Raw genomic sequence first — 19,403 nt, forward strand, 5'->3', positions numbered from 1 at the left:
CTTTTCCATCTCTTTGGAATGAGTAACTCAAGAACTGGAGCTAAGCAAAAGCAGCAGCAAGAATGGGAGGAAGGAAGACAAACCAGACACACCAATAAAGGATAATCTATGGGCATATCATCAGATCCCACCTTCCAAACTGGCCCCAAATAATTTTCAGGTTTAAGAATACACAGCACTGATCTTATCCTTTGGATCACTATTTAAGCCTCTGTAATTACAGGTATCCTACTTACTATTGTGAGTTTCTTATTACTACAAATGCTTCTGAAGAGATTACAAAGTAGATTTAAGCCACGCAAAGAGGAAAAGCAAACCCAGTATTTTACCTTGGCTCCAATCTGCAGTTGTCTGTCTAGACGCATTTGCTTCCATCGCATTAGAGAGCTCATTTATTATTAATTTTAAGATTTTTACTAACAAAGGAATGTTTGTCCAGCGTTCAGGATCTATATGAGAAGAAAAATATATATTCACATTGCTTTTAATAAAAAGTTGTTAAAAACAGGCCTTTATTTCTGTGGTGGTTGGGTTTTTTTTAAATTTTACCACACATTACAATGCTCACATGCAAGCAAAACTTCCATGTCGGGAGGAAAAAGGAACTGACATAAAAACCCCAAACATTCTTTTCTGTATACCTTCACAGCCAGATTTCCAAAGATCTTAACTGCAACAACAAATCTTATACATTTTGAATGAAGAGAAGGCACGGTTAAAATTTTCACAGCTGAATGAATTTGTGAGTCTACTCAATGAAATCATAGTTACAGATATTTCATTAAGCATTCTTCTCCGAAGTTACTGTTGCACATCTAGCAGGGCTTTCAAGTAAATGAGCACTGCAGCACTCCCACGTGTGACTCTGCCCTGAGACACTGCAAGCTCCAACCTTTCCTCACCAGTGTTCCTGCAGGGCTTAATTATTCCACAGGGATAGCTAGACAGTGGTTTTGTCCTTATTTGCAAAAGAAAAGACCATATAAAATAAAGACTCTGGGAGCACCAGTTTTAAACTAAGATTAATACTAATCAGGGTTAACTCAAATGCTGGCAATTAGCATTCTTCTGTCTGACTAGCCGATGTCTGACGTTGCTGGTTTGGTTTTTTTAAGCACAGAATAATAAGGTAGCAGGTGTTTTGTGACCATAACCTCTCACACTCTCAGTGCTTTCCCCTATTTGTTTCCTTTACTGAGTGTCACTGCATCACCCCAAATCTCTCAACAGCTGAGGGTTCAAGGAGCAGAGACTGCCCCAACGGCCTCCAGTTTGGACCCGTAGAGCCGTTACCTCCTATCCTGCAGCTGGCTGTGCACAAGCCCTAGCACAGCGTGTTGCAGAACCAAGGTTTTAACTGACTGCTGAGGACAGCAGCTCCCCAGTGTCCTCCCCTCTGGGGCTCAGTCCCCAGCAAAAATACTGCCCAGTGCTCTCTCCGATTTGATATACGTATCTCTACACAGGAACCTCCAATCAAAGATTTTGTGTTCAGCCAATTAAAAATAAGACAAATCTGATGCAGGAGACCCACCAAGCTTTCCTTAAAAGTCATCTCTAACCTGTTGAAATCATTGCTGATATCCGTGAAAGTCTGTTGCATTGGAAAAAACACCTTTTTTTTTTTTTTAAATCCCTGCATTCACTAAACACACTTTCCTCTCAAAGAAGCCACTAGGCATCATGACATGATCAATTCCATCTCATTAGATGGAACAGGATGACGCAAAATAGCAGTGAATAATCACCTCACCCCCTTGTATAACACCAGAGACATCAGGAGTCTTCCAAATCAGTCTTTGTCAGAATTAAGGCAAATAACGGATACGTTCAGCATGTGATGTATGGCTTAGCTCTAAAAAACAATACACACCTTCTAGAGGAAATCTTTCCTCAGCTTTGTGTGATCTGCACGATCCATTTTAAGGCCTTTCATAGCATCTACTAATGGGGGTGGAAAAAAAATCCCAAAACCAACAGTTTAAAACAGCAAAATGATTACTTACTTTTGGCTGACTTTGATCGTGTCCGTATTCCCTCATCCATGTTAAATATTTCTTCTCCCTTTACCCTAATGTCCTGAAGTCGCTTGTCGTCTGTGTTGATGCCATACTGAAGTAGTTTACACAATGCTACAGAGCTGGGGAGCAGAGAACAGGAAAATTACAGATGAGAGCTTCCCTAAACTGCCTGGCTTTCGCAGTGAACTGTTAATAGGGAACACACCTCCGGAGCAGACATTCAGATGCCCTTTTTTCTACACTTTTGCCAAGAACAAGTGCTACAGAATTTTCCTATTTCTCCTGCTTTATGTCAGCATCCGAAACTGGACTCATGTCCCGACTTGCACAGCAAGCTGAAAACTGACGAAGCTTTGGATTAAACACTACCAGTGGACACATACATCAAAGGTTTTTCCAGTTCAGAAGGGCCATGAGCTTTAATACACTCTTGAAGCATCATGTGCAGATGAAGACAGAATTAAGGGGAAAGCAGTGGCAAGAAAACAGTAATTTGGTTGATCCGCAGCCATGAACATCTCTTCTACTCTTCTGCGCTCTCAAAACTCTTTTTCACTTCTGGCCCTTCACAGTTCAGTTATGTTCAGACCTTCTAGCTTGCTCCCTCCGTATCTTCACGTGTTCTTTCCATCTCTGCTGCTCAGACTTCTACACCACATTTTCAAACCTTCTCCAGTTCCAGGCTGTTTTCAAGCCATACTAAGGACGACTGACTACAGGCTAAGGCCACTAATTTACGCTTGCCACTCGTAAACCTCTCTCCTGGCTCCAAAAGTCTCAAACTGAAGTTTCGGAGCTCCATGGAACTTGATCTTCTTGTGCTTTCACTTCACACCCTCTTTCTCTCCCACACTATAGCTCTGAGAGGTTTGGATCCAGATTCGAGTTGCTCAAAGGTTTCCTGTCCTTTCATCATGCAAGTCAAGAGCAAACAGCCGCTTCAATCTGCCTCTCACAGGGATGGGCAGTGATGCACACAGACGGTGTCAGCTATCTTCACGTTTCTTTTACTAACCCTGAACAAGAGGGTCCTCTGAGCAGGCATTGCTTTTCTTCAGTACGCAGAAAACATCTAGCATTTTCTAATGCACAATAAGCATCACCGTAAATAACCCAAATCAAAGTGTGGAGTCCTGGAAAATCATCTGAACCCAAACAGCTTTAATCTTGGACAACACGGAGACAGCACAGAACAACGAAGTTCAACCTCGTTCTCCCCGTCAGTGTCAGCTCTTCTCTGTGGCCGTAAGCAGTCTCAGGGGACCTGCAGACAACCCTGCTCTGTCAAAACGGGGATAGACCACTGCTCTCAGAGATGAAACAAACCAAGTGTGACCCCAAATCAGACTGCCTCTAGTTCTGCACGATCTTTCACAAACTTCCATTTTAAACATGCTTTTTCTTATTATTTATTGCCCAGGCTATTAGACTGTCTTATAACAATAACACAGCAACACATACTAAGAAGTGAATTAACAACCGGTGAGACGCCAAGAGTGGTCTGCTAGGCTTCACACTTCCAGAAAAATCAAAGACAGCAGCTGTGGCAAAACTTAAATTAATACAGAGCATTTCAGGCTTTGGAATATAGCATTCAGCCTCCATCAGAACACAAATGTGCTCCTACAGCCAAAGGGAGAGAAAATTGTTTCAGTTGATTTCTTTATTGGCTTTTAAGACATCATTAAAACAACAAGAAATCACCAGATTCTCTTAGGAAACCCTCTATGATGCCTTGAAACTCCACAGCAGTCTATAAAGGCAATTTCACGTCTGGAAGCTATTCTCATCGCATTCACAGAAGTTCAATCTCAAAAGCTCTCCTGTGCTTGCAAGAGACAGCTCCTTCCCCCTCAGGTCGCCCTGTTCCAGCACAGAAACACCAGGCAGCAAGAAGAGCACTTAGGGGAAGATCAGAGAGTGCTCCAACGACCACCACAGCTCTCTGAGCCAAACTGGCAGCACAGCGAGAAACTAAATCTGTCCAACACCGGCACCCACTAATCCCAGTCTGAACCAGCTCCCCTTTCCCTCACCCCCAGTGCATTTAATTGCAATGGGATGATCAGTCAGCTAACATTAACGCGTGGATCCCGCGTACGAAACATCCTACCTGACTTTGCCTTCATATTGCCCATAGAACAAGTGCTGCCGGCTCATCCATTCGGCCATCACGAACTCCAAGGCAGGCTTGCCGGTTGGTCCGGGGAGACTGCACAGGAACTCTAGGAGTGGTTCCAGTTGTGAGTGAACCAAGTGAGCAAACACCATAATCAAGGACTATAGGAGGAGAAAGGAAACGTTAGCTGTACATAATTTAATAGCTGAAAATGTTTTATCAAATATTCAAGTAGCTGAGTTTCCTGCAAAAGCAGAATCTGTGCTTACCAACCCCAAGAGGAAGAGAAACTACAACCATCTGCAAGAACTTGTATGCTACAAAAGCAGGCAATAAACTACCACAGTCAGCAGCAGTATTTATCCCCCACCAAAACCACAGCAGGAATAAATTTACCCACACTCATGCCCCAAACTAACAAACCTTCCTGAAGCAAACACTACGAAGCTATTTAGAAAATATCAGAGGTTGTAGTCTGATATTTTGACTAGTAAAAAAAAAAAAATCATATGGCAACACTCAGACACTGCAAGTGCCCTAGTTTGCTCAACGGATCAGACGCTGTACACATGGTTCTATACACACAGCTCCAATCTACGCACATCTAGCAGAAACGTGCCTCATTACCAAGCTCAGCAACAGAAGTTATTGGTTCAGAGCCAAAACTCATATTCTCTTCCCCGTTCACCTCATCATCATTTCCCATCATCACCTCCACCACAGGACCACCCTCCTCCCACATCATCAGATCATAACTGAGCAGCACTTTTCCAATTCTGATTGCACCTGAACACAAGTTTTAGGGAAAGAACTGCAAGGTTTTGAAAGGTTTTTTTTACAAGATGCAGTTTTACAGTCTGATTCAAAGACCAGGGGTAGAATTCCTACACTGCTTATGTCTAAATGTTGGTCTCCAAGTCTGAGGGCATCCTTGTAGGCTTCCTCAGGGAAGAGCTGCCCACCTTGGGAGGTCCATCCTTCAGGCTAACGCAGGGAAGAGATTCAGCATTGTGAAAGGCTTGTTTCTCTTCCCCTGGCTACAGAGGTTTCATGTGGCTGCTTCAGATTTAAGCTTACAGATCTTTCATGTGCAAAAATAAGCAAAGTGAGAGCCATTCTGAACAGTTACGAATCAACAGTGCATCCAAGGGGAAAAAACATAATCAAGGCTTCAAGATGAAATCTGTGCTAACATCTGAACGGCATTCTTGATTCATCACGTGTCGTCTTGAAAAAAGCAAAAACAAAAATCAGAGAAACACACAGGATAAAAGGGTTGGAGCAGAACGAGCCCCTGCCGAGTGCCGCACCAAGGGCAAAGGTGAGATCTTGCCAGAAGGCAGAACTCCTCAACAGCACCAGCAAAATGCCCTCCTCCAGCTGCTGCTGAGGAACCAGGGCCCCCACGACGAGATGTTTTACATCAAAAGCACAGCCAAGAAAGACAGGAGAGAGAATGAAGACCACTGGGATAAAATCATTCCATGAAACTGTGCCACTAGAAGCAGGTCAAGGCTAGAAGAGATGGTGATGCTCTTTGCCCGGCCTCTCACCTGACGCAGGCCAACCATACCTCCCGTCCAGCAAAAGCTCACCTTGTCTCCACTCCCAGGCATTTATCCTCTGAATACAACACAAAACCACTCGAAAACATGTGCTGCCTTTGCCGTAGCACCCCTACCTAGGCAAGTCCTGTCCCCTCTAAAGATTTGTTGCTTGCAAGCACAAGGACATGAGGGACTATTTAAGGTGCATTAAAGCTCACCCACAAGAACATGGCTCACCCCACAACCCAGACAGCCCTGTCCAAGCAGAGTAGGCATTTTCCTGAACCAATTTAAGAGGATATGTAGACCCTCCAATTGCACTAGCCATAAATACTCAGGCACACAATCTAAAAAAAATGATGACCATTTATTTTCTTGACACTTCTACTTACTCTCCTGGGTGCCCAACTTGCTCACCTGCATTACACTGAGCGTCTCCGCTTGTTGCATTTTGCTCAGGATAGCTCTCAGGATCTGGTCCAGATTCTCTCCCAGGTCACTTCCTGCTTTGGAAATCAAAGTGGAGACCAGCCTGCCCACGAAGGCAGCAGTAAATTCTGAGGTCCTTGGGTCTAGAAGCTGGCTGACCACCTGCATCACATACCACAGCCCATTGTGGCCTTGCTCATCATGCCATTGTGCGATCTGCTCCAGCGCTACCGAGACATACGCACGCAGACACTCGCCACCGTTCTAAAGGAGAAAAGTATCGCGTTAGAATTTCCCTTTCCAGGCAGAGGGCAGGGAGGCACAGGAAGACATCTCCTGTCATCATCCCAAAAAGACCCTCAACCAAGATGAAAACAATGGGCAAACTGGTAGTATCTGTAAAAGATCCAAGCTCTCTAATCTGCAGTAAAATGAGTCTCCAAAATTAAAAATAGTTTCAAAAGACTTCAGTTCATTATGAAGTACAACACTGCCGAGGCAGCTATCAAGATCATCTAGTAAATAGAAAGACAACCTGAAGTAGCTGCAGTTTTGTGCCAGTCTTGGTATCGACACAAATTCCAAGAGATTCTAACAAGGGAGAGACGAAGACAGCAAAGCATAGCATGAACAAAACACAACCCAGCAGCCAAGTTGCAATTTTTTTTTTTAATTGTTAAAGCAAAGATCCAGCAGAGCAACCAGCACACTGGTCTCCAACCTCGTCTTGCTGGTCTCCAACCTATTCTTCCTGGTATGCTGTTTAGGGAAAGCCATTTCTATGGTCTGTATTCACATGGCAAAGGGCAGCTGGCACTATAAGACTCCCTAAGAAAGGAAATGAAATCAGTTTTATTATTTATAAGCCAGCTAGTCACTGGAATGAAAGGCCAATCTGCACTCTTAGCCTCCAAAGTTTGGGTTATTTTTTTTTTGCGATTTGGGATTTATTTTTTTTTTTGTGCTCCAGAGCCCTAAAATAGAAAAAAAAGGATCAAGGCTGCTGCTCTGTTCACTCCAGTCCTCTAAATTAAGGAACGATCAAGTAAATATCATTGCAGGCCCTTCAACAGCAGTACTTTCATAATAAACTGGAGGTGGTAAAGACTCCTGAGGAGCTGCTGATGTAACTACTGGCAAGCAAAGCCTGAGCCCCCCTAAAGGCTGTGTCACCTGTCTTGGCCACCTCTCCCAGACTCACACAGCCCTGCAACCAATCGTTGCCGCTCCCCACAGCGTTACCTGCATAGTAGCGTTGTCATCTGTGTTCAAGCTGCACTGAGCCACTGCAGGGAACGCTTGGCAGATCAGGAGCTGGGAGAGAGGAGGTTTTGTATTCCTCACAACTGTGGTCAATATATCAATAGAAGTCTGAAAGGAAAACACAGCCAAAAGCACTGTTACAGCAGCAGCCGTAGCATGCGAAGTCAGCATTACCCACCACTGGTGCAAGCATCAGAGGTGTAAACCTGCAAGATGTGAGCCAATATTGCAACCACCCCCTGATTTTACAGTCTAGAATATTTTTTAAATCAGAAGACCTGGGAGTCATGCACCCGTGCATCCCTGTATTTGACATGGATACATGGTGTGGGCCACAAAAGCTCCCAAGGCAGTTCAAACATCAAAAGCAGCACTTAAATATAACAAATAGTTTCACGGTACCCTGATGCACGCTAATTGGTACAGCCAGAGAATTGTTCTAGCTGACTTGTTTCATTTTGCTTATATTGATTTATTTTAACTACCCATAAGTGACTGTTACAATCATATCAATACATCGGCACGTTATAAGGATTTTGATAAAGACGTTTATGGGTTTAATTCCATACAATTATTCTATGCAGTCAATGCTTCATCTTTTACAAGGGGACTTTTTATAGAAAGGACAAACTTGTATAATTTATCTCCAGCAATTTATACATATGTGATGTATAAAGGAAAAAGCCTTAGAAAAATGTGCAAGGAACAGTTGTGTAGTCTGCTGGAGAACATCCCACCAAAAAGAGGAAACTGTTACTGGTGAAAGATGGCTACGCCAAAGCAAAATGACTAAGGATACGCAGCAGAGACTGCAAGGGGGTCAGAGGAGCAGCTGAAAGTTAACTTTTGGAAGCATCTCCCCCCACCTGCAGTTTGCCTTCTCTCCACAAAGAAACCTCTACCAATGACTAAAGCCATTGTTCCAAAGCAGTTTAAAAGCAACCTTTCTACAATTTGCAGACCAGCCACCCTATACATTAAAGAACAGGGAATCATCTCCAGCTAAGACCAGGTACCGCTATAGCACTTACTGCACAAAGCCCTGCTGGGATCTTGTCAGCAGGGGCCTGCATGATGCTGACAAGAGTTGGTATTAGCCTCATCTGCATGGGACCCTGGCAGGCTTCTATCTGAGCTAGCTCCTTAAAGATATCTTGGGCAAGAGAAGCAACAACTGGATCTGGAGAGAGAAAGCACCATTTACTAAAACATACTAACAAACACATCTCAATTTTTGCTACCGCTATTTCAAATAGGCAAAGCAGCAGTTTCCCTTCTAGTGTTACCACCGAATGAATCAATGTTCATTCAATTAGAATTTATAAAGTTTTCAGCACCAGGATTCAGCAGAAAAAACAACTGTACTCTGAGAATGTAACTTGAATGCCTACCGTTACTGTACTTCAGAAATATTGCAATCGTGAAGGGGCAGATTTTGTTCTCCACACTTGCTGTAAACGCTGGGTCTACCGTACAGACAATGCACAGCGTCTCCATCACGAGGTTTAGGACCTCCGAGCTGAACTGAGTGGCCAGGTGGATCAGTCCATCAAGAATGCTAGGAAGGAAAGGCTGCAACACATGGGTGCTCTCAGAGATCTTCAGCTGGTCACAGTAGCTGGATGAGAAATTCATGATACAAGACCATACAGAACGTATTAAAGTGTGATACAGGAGGAGTTATTTCACACCACCCATTCTTCTTCCTTAAGTTTACTCCTCTAGGACTTTTCCCCTTCATTCTGCTATTCCTTGATCTCTGAACGGCTCAGTTATCTTTCCTCCTCATTCCACCCCTGATGGTTCGCAGAAGCAGAGTTGAGTCAAGTGATGTTAAAAGCTCCTACTGCCTCTTAGTAACAGTTCTCAAGAGCTGCCCATTGATGGAGAAAATAAACCTTGAAGAAAAAAGTAGTCTGAGACAGACACTCACTGCATACAAAGTGTTTAAGTATCATGTTCTACAAGTGAGCTAGGGAAGTATAAAGCAATTTCAGGAATAACTAAGTTATAAGTCTCTGCCTTTAATTATTCATTAACATTTCAGTGCAAAGAGAAGACAAGGTGGTTTTTTGAGGGGAAAAGGTGGGGAAGAGCAGGGTTTTTGCAAGATTTTATGAGGCTTTTTCGTGTCTGACTGTTTTTTTTTGTTTTCACACTAATGTTCATTTTTCACTTTAAAATCAATACAGTAGATCTTCCTTTTTCCTTCTTACAACTTATTTACAAAAACAGGGAAAAAAAACAACAACCCCAAACACTCCTTATTCCTGTGATTTGCTCCGCAAGCCCATATTGTGTCATTCAGCCGCCTTTGTGACTGAACAGGAGCAGTCTGGGTTCCATCTTTACGCTTTTCATTGCTAACTAGTTCTCCTCTTTGGAACTGTATTTTTTGTAACTTTTTATTGCAGCCAACCTTGAATCTCAATTTCATATTGTCAATAAAACCACGACACATATTCCTCATTAGAGTTATTCTATTTTGAACCTGCTTGCTTACACTTTTTAAGCTGACATCGATTTCATTCAAAGCAAATGCTTCCACAGTCTATGCAGAAATGTTATCAACATTTTAACAAACCAGCTTTATAACTGGAATTTATACCACCTATCCCTCCGGCTTTGCAATACCTTAGGGTTTACTTACCCCCAGATAGCTCTGACTGCAGAGATTCGGACAGAAGGAGGCTGGGTTTCGTGCAAACCACTGACAGTAGCTTGCAAGAACTGCTGGATTAGTTCTGGAGACATAGCCACTGTAAAACGGCTGGCAGCCCACAGAGCACGACCCAGGAGAAAAGGAGACACTGAAACAGAACAGAAAACCCCAGTGGTTTTAGAATAAGTTTTACAAACTTAAAATTACAGCTGCTTCCATCCCTTATCCAAAATTTTGCCATCTCAGTAGGAAAACGGTAAGATAAGACACAGAAGATCAGTATGCAGGCATACAAAGAATTTTTGATCGTGTGCAGAATCCAGTTTATTTTCTTAGTTATTAAAAAAAAAATTCTCATTTGTTTAAAAAAAAAAAACCACCCTTCTTCCCTCAAGTAAGTTACATTTTAATTTTTTCATCAATACAGCAATACATGCTTTACTGATCATCAGAACAGAAGTAAAGGAAGAGAATGAAGGCTTTTTCAGCATTCTTATTTCATCCAGCTCAATATTCTGTCCTCAACAGTAGCAAATAGCAGAAGCTTAGGGGAAAGAATTAGAGAAACAGAGCACGTATACAGGGATATTTTACAGATTACTCATCTAGTTTCCAGCCTTCCTTGTAATTACAGAACATAATGTTCAACAGCACCGGAGAAATGGTGAATAGTCATTACCTGCTCACTTGCTTACGCCTATCAAGGTATGAGGTATCTTTATCACACTTAACCCTTCTGCCTTCTCACGCTAACAGTATCCTTATCTATTTAGGCCATCCTCAAACAGATGATGCTCTCTATTTCACAGCATCTTTACTGCCACTATTCAGACTCCTGAAAGTATTCATTGTAAGACGAGGACATGAAAAACTCCATGCAAGATGTATAGCGACAGAAAAGCTTTGTTTTTTAAGCAAGTATTACAAAAAGTAAAATTTCATAGACTCACAGAGTGGTTTGGGTTGGAAGGGACCATTCAAGTTCATCCAGTCCAACCCCCCTGCCAGGAGCAGGGACATCTCCAACCAGATCAGGTTGCTCAGAGCCCCGTCCAACCTGGCCTGGGATGTTTCCAGGGATGGGGCATCCACCGCCTCTCTGGGCAACCTGGGCCAGTGCTCCACCACCTCAGTGTGAAAAATTTCTTCCTTACATCCAGTCTGAATATACCTCCCTCTATTTTAGCCCTTCTCCTACAAGAACAGGCCCTGATAAAGAGCTTCTCACTCCTTTCCTGTAGCCCCCTTTAAGCACTGGAAGGCTGCTATAAAGTCTCCACGGAGCCTCCTCTTCTCCAGGCTCAAAAGCTCTAACTCTCAGCCTTTCTCCACAGGAGAGGTGCTCCCGCCCTCTGATCACCTTTGTGGCCTCCTCTGGACTCGCTCCAACAGGTCCCTGTCTTTCCTGTGCTGAGGGTTGCAGACCTGGACATATGACCCAACTTAGTGTGGACTCATCAATAATGTTCATATTGGCTTAAACTTCTGAAATTTTAATTATTTGCAAGGACTTTTGAGGTCTGACTTTCAATAACTCCTTTGACTTTCTTGCCCGCTGATGTAAGAGAACATAAAAGCAGAAGCCTGCAGAGTTCCCAAGAGCAGGACCCCACTCAGCTAGCAGTACTATCTGAATTAACGTGCTATGACCAGCATCAGCCTCAGTGTAAAGACAACAGGATGGTACGCTGCTGCAGGAATTCTGAAGCCTGTTAAACAGTGCTAATGTCTTTCCCAGAAACTGATACAAGACAACAGAGGAGCTGTCTTCCATCAGGTTCCCCAAGCAAGCGCTCTTCCATCTCCAAGCCCTACAGGCTCTAGCAATCCAGCCATCAGTGAGTTTCAACTGAAAGCGCTGTCCCACACGTAAAGGGCTTCTATTAGACCTGGTAGCGTGTGTGAACTCAGAACATAAGATTTACGCCCTTCCACATGTACAATGTGCACAACTGCCTTTCACACCACCACTCACAGAGCAATCTGATTCATCAGACACCTTCATTCGTAAGAGATGTCCAAGGTCTGGCACTCAGCAGTTACTCTGAGTAATGGCAAGGGCCAGTGTACCTGAAAGGTTGAGGTCTGCAAGAACAACATTTGTCAGGAAGCCATGCATATCAAAATGTATTCTACCATTCTTCACACTGTCTGTAATAATAGACTTCACAGAGCCCAGGGCCAGCATACAAGCTTCATGTATTTTCCACCTGCAAAAGAATTGAGATGCCTTTAGGTTCTTCCTCCTTCAAGAAATAAACACAAATTCTGAAGTGAAACTGTTAGTATTTTTTTAGTCTAAGCTACCACAGCTCTTCTCTTGATCTCAAAGCAGAGAATTTTAAAAAGCTCTGAAAGAAGCTTTTCTGAAAGAAATGAACATTCACAAAACTCTGCAAGATGGGGGCTTGGAAACTCACCCAGGACAGGCAGCATTCTCAATCGCTTTCTAAAATATTGGTCAAATAGTTGTTACTTCTTGTACCAATTTTGTTCCCATAACAAAAAAAAAAAAAAAGAGACTCTTCTACGAAGGCTTATGTTTCCAGCTGTGCCTGGCTCGATTACCCCATGTGCAGAAGCGCTGTAACACCCAGTATATTAAAGGTTTAAAAATGCCTATTTCTGTGTTATGTTTTGTTAATTATGATGAAATAGAGTTATGTGCCAATACCACTTCTCCTTGATTTCATTTGTGAAGCAAATAACTTACTTTAAAACTGATCACAATTAAGGCAGATGGGGACTCAAGGTCTGATTTCGTAGACGTTCAGTTGCTGCTCACTATACAGAGTGGCTACTCTGACACTAATCAAAGCAAACACAAACAGTGAACTAATGCACTGTAAAACTAAGAAAGAATAGTTATGGAACAGCAATCGGGTACTCCTGCAATTGAGCTTTCTTCTCCTATCCCCAAGTAACATTAAAAACTGTTAACTTTGAAGTTCTAAAATTGAACACATACATCCGCATGCAGCACCTGTATCTCTTCTTTACATCAAGAAGATAAAAATGCTTGAAATTTTTAGTTCAATTAACCAAACACAAAGTGAAAGTATTGCCAGTTTCTCTTCAGACTGTATATAACTAATTATCATTTTCAATTAGATGTTTTAAGGAACGTCAGGGTCTGAAGGGAGGAAGCCTGGGGACAGCTAGCTTGTGCTAGGAACTGCTGAAAGTATTCCACATGAAGATTTCATCACTTGGCTCAAGAATCACTGTTCTTCCTTTTTCTTCTTCTAATCAACAGTTCTCAAATTTCATCCCTGTCTATCAGTAGCAGTGTCATGAAAAAAGGTGATTAAATTATGCTTCATTCAATGCCGCAAAATAGCCTGATATTCGTATCCGTGTCGGTCCCTGCTGCCCCATCTCCTTACCAGTGCTCAGCACCGTTGTTTTTAGCCTGCTCTGCTTCTTGTAAATGTCTGGTAGCTGCTGCAGCCAAAGCAGTCGCACTCTCATTCTGGAAATCAGCAGCCACAGCCTGTGCAAAAGGAAATGATAACATGTATTTATATAAAGTTGGCCTTTTCTCCAAATGCCCTTCACAATGCGACGCTTATTATTTGTTGTTATTATTTTGGTTGCACCTAAATGGAGAACACATTTCATACCAGCAACAGATCCTGGGCAGCAATCCTCACTGTATAGGAAAAAGTATCATCATCTTCATCCTCCACAAATTGTTGTGGATTTGCAGTCCAAACTTTTATCTAAAACAGAAAGGAGACAAAAAGGATAGGGCAGACGATGAATTTGGAACACCAAGGGTAAAAGGGAGCTTTTCTGTTCCCTGGAACCTCAGTTTTGCAAAATTACATTCAGAATTTTTTTTCTACCGTAAGTCGTCATCATCTTCAACTGCTTTTTCTTATATTCTATTGGAGAAACCTTTGAAAAGAAGAGACTCTCTTCCTTTGTTCTGAGCTCATCTTGCTCTTCTGCTCCTCATTTGAGATCAGAATTTGACAGAGCTAATGACCAACTCGGAATCAATGCTTACACAGCTTTATTTATAGATGAGGAATGGGAGAAGCAGATGAATCTTTAACAGAGTGCTTGTTTTTATGCATGTCTACCTAAGCAAAAAGACAACAGCTGTCAGGCTCAGGAGGCCAGGAGCCATGCAGAATTTCAGTACAAATTATTTCACACGACTAGCACAGAAACGTGGCTAACCCTTTCAGCATGATGATCCTCATTTTCACAGTATAATACTTCACGAAGGAACGAAGAAAGCAAGCTTGGGAGAGTTGAGGTTGTTCCGTCTGAGGAAGAGAAGGCTCTAGGGAGACCTTATTGCAGTCTTTCCATATATAAACGTGGCTTGTAAGAAAGATGGAGACTTTTTACCAAGGCCTGTCGTGACAGGATAAGGGGCAATGATTTTAAACTGAATAAGGGTAGACTTAGACTACATATATAGAAGAAATTCTTGACTATGAGGGTGCTGAGACACTGGAATACGTTACCCAGAGAAGCTGTGGATGCCCCATCATTGAAAGTGCTCAAGGTCAGGTTGGACGAGGCTCAAGTGAAAGATGGCCCTGACCATGGCAGGGGTGTTGGACTAGCTTTGAAGGTCCCTTCCAACCCAAACCACTCTATGATTCTGTGATTTGCTGTCCACATTACACCATTTAGAAACATTTGGATGCTGTTGCCCTAACTCACAGCAAAGTGACAGAAAAGCCTGCTAGATTTAGATTACAGCGGCTTCCACGCATGGAAACTCTTCCCAGGACATTAGCTGTTCTAAATCTCTCATTTCATTTGCTTCCCACACAAGACAAACATGCTCACCTGCTCCTCTGTGATCTGCATGTAAAGGAGGATGTAATAGATCAGCTCTGGCAAAGCCTTCTTCACTGTGCTTTTAAATTTGTTGTTTTCCAACAAGGCGTGAACAAATTCAAAAATGCTGAACACCAGATTTTCAAAGCCCAATACTTCACCTGAACAAAGAAGTAAGCGGGGAAAATAAAAGAACACGATTGAATATACTAACATACAGAAAGGTCTAAGTGGGTGTCAAATAGAATCACAAACTGTTAGCTTGTTAGAAGAGGTAATGTTTATTCTTACTCCCGGACCAGCGAGGGCAGGGGCAGTCCCAGGAGGATGTCTGACCTCATCACTTTCTGCTCTCTTTCCACCTCACTGCACACTGCTCATTAAAACTGATCAAGCTCAATCTAAAACCTGTTGGGTTTTATTTTGTTCCATTACTTTTACCTCAGAATTGTAACAGAACTCACTTGAGTCATTAGAAAACTTAAATTGCGCAGCTTCATTGATGACAATCACACGTAACTTGTGAAGAAGTGATGGACACTGTTCTAACACCATAAACGTACCTTTAAGCACAGTCTCTTACAGTGCCACAGTCACTGTTTTGACAACAATAATATTTAGGTAAATCCATTCCTCTTCTAAAGAGAAGGCAGAAGTGCAGTTTAACAAGTTCTTACCATCAGAATCCACAGGGTCCTCCACCTCTTCTGTGTAATTTACTTCTGTTCTCACATAAGTGGACAGAGTTAAGTAAACATGCGTGTTTCTAAAGAACTTCATCTATTTAGGAATTAATCTGTTCCCATCTTAAAATTCCTGATAACTAGGGAAGTTTTCTTTCTTAAAAAAAAAAAAAAAAAAAACTTTGACTTTACGCACAGTCCTGTGTTTCAGAGAAAAGACAAACCCCAGGAGTTCCCAGCTTTGTGCGTTGTCCAACCTCAAAGACCACTTACACATCACTCCAGCACATCTTTTAGATCATTTGATTAACCTAAACCAAATCCACCACGGTGACCCAAAACTGCATTACGTTAAAACTTTGCAAGAACGGAACCACTCAGACTCACTCTTTTCAGGGGTCAGTGAGCCAATTCAACACTTCACTGCTGCCAGAGCACGAGGAGCCACCCCATGCTCCCACGTGCTACCTTACGTTGGCTCTGCTCACTATCAGATCTCTCCATGAGCCTCCAACCTTGGGAAGTGGCAGAAAACTAACCTGGGGGCAGAGAAGAAAGAGGTTTCTTTGGGGATGGCAAACTGAAGGTCCAACAAGTGCCAGAGCAAACACAAGAGATGGAAGGATAAGACTCTCCCCTTTTGCAAATAAAAAACTATTTTGTCAGCTCAGCTGCCAGCAGGGCTGCAGTGGGAGTCAGGACAGGAGAGGGAGAAAAAAACCCATCAATAATTTAACAAACAGCTCCCTGTATTTTAACAACTGTCTAGAAAAAAAAAACAAACCCAAAAAACCATCAACAACTCAAAAAACAGCTGACCTTGAAACTAGACACTAAGGCTACTTTTACGGTCTCCCTGTCCATTTTCACTCTACAAGAGCCTATCACCCACTACGCAGCAGGATTCTGAAACACAAGACTATGCAAGTAGCTTTGATAGAAAACGATCTAGATCGATGATCTCTAGTAGAACAGTCATTCTTATTAAATTAGAGGAAAAGCTCAGTCAACCCTTATGCTACTGCCACAATACGGTGTCCAATTCAGAAAAAGCTACACGGCGGCTCAGTTTTCTACAATTACTGGCTCATTATACAAGGCTAAAAAAGCAGCTTTTGGATTAACAATATGGAAAGGTTTGACTTGACGGTTCGCAAGTACTGGGAAAACTACTAACAGCACTCCTCTAACATGGCTGATTGTGCAATAAGGTAATGACTGTTATAAAATTCAAAAGGGAAATCAATTTCAGCAGCAACTGTAACTGTCCCTCCCTATTCCGTCCCTCACAGCGGACTACTCCATGTACCATGCTCTTCAGCCGTGTTCAGGTCATGACTGTGTATGAGACAGAGTTTGTCTTGTTCTACTCCAGTTAAAACCATTCTCTACAAAGGATATAAGGCGGCACTTTCTGTAAGGGTGTTCCAGACAATGGGCAGGATCTGCTGCATTGACGAAATCATGTGCTTCGGATAGTTTTTCACAAGTGCTGTCACAGCCTGGAATGGAAAAGAGAATCAATCAGAAGTGAAACCAGGGAAAACCATCAACGAACACTCAAATCACAGGCTGCTGCTTTCATAACAACTGAGACAATCCCATGTCTTCCTGCCACCAAGGTCTCCTCCTCTCACTCCTGACCAAGCAGTCCCCTCTCTTGCACGAGCTCGGACAAGCAGACCTCTCTGCATCACAAGATTTACAGCTCTGGAAATGAAGACAGTGCGCTATTTTGGTGCTAAGGTACGGACTGCTATCAGAAGTACAGCACTGCACAGCACTCTCTGGATACAATCACCACCTGGAAGCTATCTTGTCCCAGAAAATGAATTCTAATATAAAACAAAACCAGACCACAGCCTATTTCCCACACTTGTACACATGCAAGCAACACATCCATTTGCGCATCCAGGGCACAGCTGCAGCAGAAAACACCCACCCAGATCAATCCTCTCACCCATTTCAGCTGCAGACACAGGCAGCTGTGCCAGCCCAGCACAGGGGCTGTTTCGGGAGCAGCTCTGCAGCAGACTGTCCCCAGGGTTTCATGAAGCTGAATGCCTTGATTTAGGGGAGCCCTTTCACTGACGCTTGCCAAAAAGCTTCTGGGATCCTCCAGGAGTAGAAACTCTCACTCCACCTAGCAGACACCGTCTCTTCCCACAGGGGCACAGCTCCGGTTCTTTTATATTGGTTACAGAACAGCCCCTCACAAACTGCCTGACTGGTGGCTGCTACAAGACATGGGTACCAGTTTCTGCTTACCCAACACACAACACTTTGTTTGTTTGTCTGCAACACTGGGTACATTAATAGAAATTTAAAAAGTAATAGTTCACTTTCCAGAAAAAAATCAGCATTCTAAGATCAGCATCAGAGATAAGCAGGCAGTCAGAGATAATCTAGACATGTAATTTTGAGAATAAGTCTAGTAAGTGTTAGAAGCAAGAGTTCTTAAATTCAACAGCTCTGCAGTTCTAACAATAGAAGGCTGCATTTGCAAGTTCACCACTTTCCCGCAGCGCAAGTCATTAAAAAAAGAAGAGCACTCTCTCCTGTCAAATGTTGTATTTCAACTCCTGACCTTTCATTCTGCCAATTCCCACTGTTTGAGCTAAAAGAACCAGCTCACAGATCTCCTCCTCCTTCTCTCGTCCTCTGCCTACCCTCACGTACTGCTCCACCACCTAACAAATCCTTCGAGAAAACCCTTATCCACCTCTCCTCAGAGCAAAGTCAAGCTGCTCCCCAAGCCGGATGTTTAATGGCCAAGCCAGGCCACAACCGGCTGCATCCACACATGTAGCTTGAGTCACCACTCAGACGCACCGAAATCGGCACTGGGGGAGCACCAAACGCTCCCGAACTCCTTCCTGCAAGCAAACATCCAGCTGCATCTTGACTAATTGCTCAGCATCTACTTAAAGTCACTCTGTATTAAAGCCTTTTCTGGCTTCATTTCCTGCCTGTGTCTTTAAACAGAGAAGGAATTCCTAAATTTGTGGATAAAAAGCTTAAGACATATGCTAGCTAGCAGCAGGAGAGCTCGCTGAAGCTTAATGTTCAGTACGAGTGCAGCAAGTGCAGGTTACATACTTTGCTCATAAACTTAGGAAATTTGCCCCCAAGACACTGGCCACCACCTCATCTTCCATCCAAGAACAAAGAAGGTACGATTATTTTTTGTAACCAATTATTTGTTCCAACAGCATGACAACTATAAGCATAACTTTTTTGACCCACCTGATAATAGAAAGGTATTGAAAGAATTCAAGCATAAGCAAAGAAGCCCTCTAGCAAGGGCATAAGACATTTTAGACCGTTGGTGAATTGGTGCTCTTGATATAATTCCTGCATACTAATTACATCGTTTTCTATTCCCTTGCCATGAAATTTGCCTTAACTCTGTTACGTGTCATGTTTAATCACTCTGTTTCTCTCAAAACAATCAATAGTGGCATGTTCAATAACAACAACATTGGAATTGAGATTCAAGAATCATTTAATTGCAGCTCATTCATCCTCAGAGGTATCAATTTAATTCATGCTAAACCATCAAACAACAAAACAATGAATTGCGCTAGTGGTATTTTGGTTTTGTCCTCACGTGTGAAAAGATTTTTGTTGTGGCCAAACCTCCCACCTCCTACAAGAGTTAACGGCACTGAATTTCCTCCTGATAATTTATTCTAAACATGTGACTACACTAGGAAAGACTTGGGACAAATTATCAATCAGTGGTTCACCACAACGTGATCCAACTACTTACTTTCCTGAACAGGATAACTATTCAAGTGGATCGGGCAGAAGGGTACACTTCAGTATTATTTGTTAAAGCTTTCGACACTCCTTCGCATGATGTTCTTACACGGA

The 19,403-nt window shown here is 42.7% G+C and overlaps 1 protein-coding gene across 1 annotated transcript in view; it reads right to left on the minus strand.

The window, feature by feature from the left end:
* IPO9 (importin 9) overlaps positions 1–19,403 on the minus strand; it is a 39,605-nt gene that overhangs the window by 3,573 nt on the left and 16,629 nt on the right. The window contains exons 8-21 of the mRNA XM_086765604.1: positions 16,929–17,029; positions 15,522–15,580; positions 14,854–15,005; positions 13,665–13,763; positions 13,428–13,534; positions 12,112–12,251; positions 10,030–10,189; positions 8,771–8,997; positions 8,411–8,559; positions 7,359–7,487; positions 6,105–6,380; positions 4,135–4,301; positions 2,007–2,140; positions 330–449 (exon numbers count right to left, since the gene is read on the minus strand). Coding sequence (XP_086621730.1) covers positions 330–449; positions 2,007–2,140; positions 4,135–4,301; positions 6,105–6,380; positions 7,359–7,487; positions 8,411–8,559; positions 8,771–8,997; positions 10,030–10,189; positions 12,112–12,251; positions 13,428–13,534; positions 13,665–13,763; positions 14,854–15,005; positions 15,522–15,580; positions 16,929–17,029 — 2,020 coding nt within the window. The remainder of the gene's footprint in view (positions 1–329; positions 450–2,006; positions 2,141–4,134; positions 4,302–6,104; positions 6,381–7,358; positions 7,488–8,410; positions 8,560–8,770; positions 8,998–10,029; positions 10,190–12,111; positions 12,252–13,427; positions 13,535–13,664; positions 13,764–14,853; positions 15,006–15,521; positions 15,581–16,928; positions 17,030–19,403) is intronic.

The sequence above is a fragment of the Chlamydotis macqueenii genome, chromosome 23, assembly GCF_036417535.1.
Source record: "Chlamydotis macqueenii isolate bChlMac1 chromosome 23, bChlMac1.mat, whole genome shotgun sequence".
In the NCBI taxonomy this organism is placed as follows: domain Eukaryota; kingdom Metazoa; phylum Chordata; class Aves; order Otidiformes; family Otididae; genus Chlamydotis; species Chlamydotis macqueenii.